Here is a 4,546-nt window from a genome sequence, read left to right as displayed (position 1 = left end):
TTAACCCCACAAGTTACTGTGTTACTCAATTGTTATGGCGTACTTACGGTTGACACACAATCACTCACCCCTCAGTCTGACCCCAGCTTCACACACAGAATATACAAAACATTTCTTACCTCCATTGTTTCTCATGGGAGCAGACGGACGAAGAAGCAATTTTCACTAAATTGGCGCCAATACTTTTATGGCCTGACGGAACTCGTCACGTGTGACGTTCTCGTCAAAATAAGACGTCATCCTATTCCAGCAGTTGACCAAGACTAACACACACAAAAAAACCCAAAAAAAACCGACCTTATGCCATCGCGTGAATACTACGTGGGGTGTTCTGTTGGTAGATCTCTCTCTCTCTCTCTTTTTTTTTTTTTTTTTTACGGAAAAAGTGGTCGGGCGGTCGCCCTACATGCCCTACCGGGTGCTACGTCCCTGAGATCTATCACTACTAAAAAAAATATCCACTTGGCTATCAAGAAAAGTAAATGTTGCTGGGATATTTTTAGGATTGAATAACTAAATAAATTGATGTTTCAGGTTTCATTAGGATCAAGTTTGGGGCATCTAGTGGAATATCAACGACGTTATTTTATGAGAGTAGAACAGCAAATATATGTTTTATTCATATACAATGGAACCCTCCTTTCACGACCTGGAACAAATGTGGAAAAATCAGGTCCAAAAAACAACGACTTGAATTTCCTTCACTCAGTTGTAAAAAACTGACTTGCCATGCTTTTCTCCTCAACTGAATAAGCGTACCTCTTTCATTTGATGGGGAAGCAGCATAACATTTCATTGTGGGGTATGAACTAATGCGAAAGCTAGACGCAGACTAAAAATCAGATCGTTACACCGTATCGACTGGTGGTCATTGAGGGGACATAACTTAGCTGACTTAAGGGTGGAGATATATAAGAGAAAGGGCGCTTCGTTAACTTCACTGTTGCTAATTATATATGGTGATTCTATCGCTGAGTTCATAGAAGACACTGTTTGTACCATAACGTTGATACTTTTGTTTTTCATTTACATTTTCATTACTTTATTTGTTACTTACTAGTAAAACCGTTGTTGTTGTTGTTGTTTTTGTGATGGTGGTAGTGGTGGTGCAAGTTCATATTAAACCGAGCGTTAACCAGAAAAAAAAGAAAAAACAAGTAAAAAAAAAAGGAGGGTGTCTTACAGAGATGATGAACAAAAAAACTGATAAGGCATGTAAGCCTACATGGTCTTAAAAAGGGAGCGAGTCTGCTATAGGGAGAGGGAGGGGGTGTGTGGTGTTCCACTGTGATGGACATGTCGAGGGGGAGTTGTATAAAGTATTTTTTTGTTTGTTTGTTTGTAATGTCATGAATTTTGCATATTTCGTGCTTTAATACACGTGAGGTGCAGGACTAAATTGTCACGTCGATTTCACAGACACAGCCCCGATAAGATTAATTAAAGAGCCACGTCGATTTCACAGACAAAGCCCCAATAAGACTAAAGAGCCACGTCGATTTCACAGACAAAGCCCCGATAAGACCAAAGGGTCGCGTTAATTTCACAGACACAGCCCCGATAAGACTAAAGAGCCACGTCGATTTTACAGACAAAATGCCGATAAGACTAAAGGGTCACGTTGATTTCACGGAAAAAGTACTGATAACACTAAACAGCCGCGTCGATATCACAGACAACGCTCCAATAAGACAAAAGGACCACGACGATTTTACAAGTAAGTGCTGATAAGACTAAAGGCCCACGTCGATTTCACAAACAAAGTGCCAAAAGGACTGAAGGGCCACGTCGATTTCACAGACAAAGCCCCAATAAGACTAAAGAGCCACGTCGATTTCACAGACAAAGCCCCGATAAGACCAAAGGGTCGCGTTAATTTCACAGACACAGCCCCGATAAGACTAAAGAGCCACGTCGATTTTACAGACAAAATGCCGATAAGACTAAAGGGTCACGTTGATTTCACGGAAAAAGTACTGATAACACTAAACAGCCGCGTCGATATCACAGACAACGCTCCAATAAGACAAAAGGACCACGACGATTTTACAAGTAAGTGCTGATAAGACTAAAGGCCCACGTCGATTTCACAAACAAAGTGCCAAAAGGACTGAAGTGCCACGTCGATTTCACAAACAAAGTGCCAAAAGGACTGAAGGGCCACGTCGATTTCACAAACAAAGTGCCAAAAGGACTGAAGGGCCACGTCGATTTCACAAACAAAGTGCCAAAAGGACTGAAGGGCCACGTCGATTTCACAAACAAAGTACCAAAAGGACTGAAGGGCCACGTCGATTTCACAAACAAAGTACCAAAAGGACTGAAGGGCCACGTCGATTTCACAGACAAAGTACCAAAATGACTGAAGGGCCACGTCGATTTCACAAACAAAGTGCCAAAATGACTGAAGGGCCACGTCGATTTCACAGACAAAGTACCAAAATGACTGAAGGGCCACGTCGATTTCACAAACAAAGTGCCAAAATGACTGAAGGGCCACGTCGATTTCACAAACAAAGTGCCAAAAGGACTGAAGGGCCACGTCGATTTCACAAACAAAGTACCAAAAAGACTGAAGGGCCACGTCGATTTCACAAACAAAGTACCAAAAGGACTAAAGGGACATGACATTTTACAAAGTGCCGAGAAGACTGTACAGTTCTGCGTCGATTTCCCAGACAAAGTGCTGATAAGATTTAAAGTGTCTCGTCGATTTCACAAAGTGTTGATAAGACTAAAGGGTCACGTCGATTTCACAAAGTGCCAATAAGACTAAAGAGCCACGTCGATTTCACAGACGAAGTGACGATACATTTGACTGTTATCGTTGTGAAACAGATAGCCTTGTGTAGCGGACAGGGTCAGTTTGTCTTGGGCCCCACCACCCTGTGGTTCCCCTTGCTGGACGTCCCACTTGCCCACCAGGTCGTGGTCAGCAAGACTGCCGTCATCCCACAGCCACTGGTCAGTTACAATAGTAGACCGTCTCCCGCCAAGCCACGGTCTGTTGAAGGCTGCTGCAGTGATGTCCTCACCTGTACAATGCCAAGCAGAATGGTGCCTGTTTGAATTGAACGAGTTTTAAAGAAAAAAGAATGGGCTTCAGTTTTACAAACACTCTGTTTTGGGCTACAGTGTTATGTTTAGATTGTACAAAACCACAATGTCATACACATGCACATACTCTCTCTCTCTCTCTCTCTCTCTCTCTCTCTCTCTCTCTCTCTCTCTCTCTCTCTTCTCTCTCTCACTCTCTCTCACTCTCTCTCTCACTCTCTCTCTCTCACTCTCTCTCTCTCACTATCTCTTTCACTCTTTCTCACTCTCTCTCTCTCATTCTCTCACTCTCTCTCACTCTCTCTCTCTCTCTCTCTCTCTCTCTCTCTCTCTCTCTCTCTCTCTCTCTCTCTCTCTCTCTCTCTCTCTCTCTCTCTCTCTCTCTCTCTCACTCTAATGTATTGATGCAAAGTATGCTTACTTTGCGTTTATCTTTATTGCTTTACACCCAGTTTTGAACACTACCTTATGATCTACAATGCTTCTATATAATGCGCTTCATGTACATAAACTTATATGTTCTACTATTAATGATGTTTTTATGTAGCCTTTTTTTCCCTAGTCATAGTTATAGTAAAATAGTTTAGTCCCTCTTTAGGGCGAGGGCCAGATGCAAAAAAGCATATCTATTCTTATTCTTGTCACCCTCGAAAAATAAAGATTTGTCATTGTTTGTCTCTCTCTCTCCCTCTCTCTCTCTCTCTCTCTCTCTCTCTCTCTCTCTCTCTCTCTCTCTCTCTCTCTCTCTCTCTCTCTCTCTCTCTCTCTCTCTCTCTCTCTCTCTCTCTCACTCTCTCTCTGCTAGTTTGAGTTCACTTTCGTCATCATATTTTGATACACATCACACACAACAGCCTCTGAACCGAAAGTTAAAAAGAAAGTATGGAATAATTATATGACTTGCATCATTGGTTAACTTATTACACAGTCAACTTAAAGTTGGGTTAAACAATGTTTTATTTCCATTTACTTTACATGAATTTTACATACATTTATACATTTGAAAACAACAACAAGCCTATGTCTGATTGTCAGTTGAGTTCTTTCAGTGTACAGTATACTTCAAACTCAGCATGGTACCTTGAGACTGAAGGGACGTTAAGGTTTCATTGAGGAACGCTTTGAGCGCTTCGTACTTCTGGTCCGATCTGATCAAGACAAGGTGACCGCCGCCCAGCAGACACCTTCTCCTCGCGTTGTACCACCAGTAGCCAGCGTCATGGGTAATGTCGTAGCGTAGACACGTGTTGGCCGTGCTGTTGTAAGTGTGGTCCACTGGGCATGACTTCCCTGTTTACATTTTTAATAACTTCAAAAATCAACTTCCTGATAACCTTCTGTGCAGATTGATATTTTTTTAATGAATTATTTCACAGATTTCGTGTCCAACAAGAAATTAAATTTTTGGATTTTCCTGTCAACATTTTGCAGAAAAACACGACAGCGAGTCTTAGGATATTTGCCGGACGGTAGTAATAACGTACTGTCC

The 4,546-nt window shown here is 41.9% G+C and overlaps 1 protein-coding gene across 1 annotated transcript in view; it reads right to left on the bottom strand.

Moving 5' to 3' along the window:
• Positions 1-322: 322 nt before the first annotated feature.
• The window catches only part of LOC138951743 (uncharacterized), a 6,869-nt gene continuing 2,645 nt past the window's right edge, over positions 323-4,546 (bottom strand). The window contains exons 3-4 of the mRNA XM_070323299.1: positions 4,138-4,347; positions 323-3,035 (exon numbers count right to left, since the gene is read on the bottom strand). Of these exons, the coding sequence (XP_070179400.1) occupies positions 2,773-3,035; positions 4,138-4,347 (473 nt within the window). The 3' untranslated portion in view covers positions 323-2,772. The remainder of the gene's footprint in view (positions 3,036-4,137; positions 4,348-4,546) is intronic.

Source organism: Littorina saxatilis, linkage group LG17, assembly GCF_037325665.1.
Source record: "Littorina saxatilis isolate snail1 linkage group LG17, US_GU_Lsax_2.0, whole genome shotgun sequence".
Taxonomy (NCBI): domain Eukaryota; kingdom Metazoa; phylum Mollusca; class Gastropoda; order Littorinimorpha; family Littorinidae; genus Littorina; species Littorina saxatilis.
The sequence above is the reverse complement of the archived record's forward strand: the minus strand, read 5'-3'. Positions and strand labels throughout refer to the sequence as shown.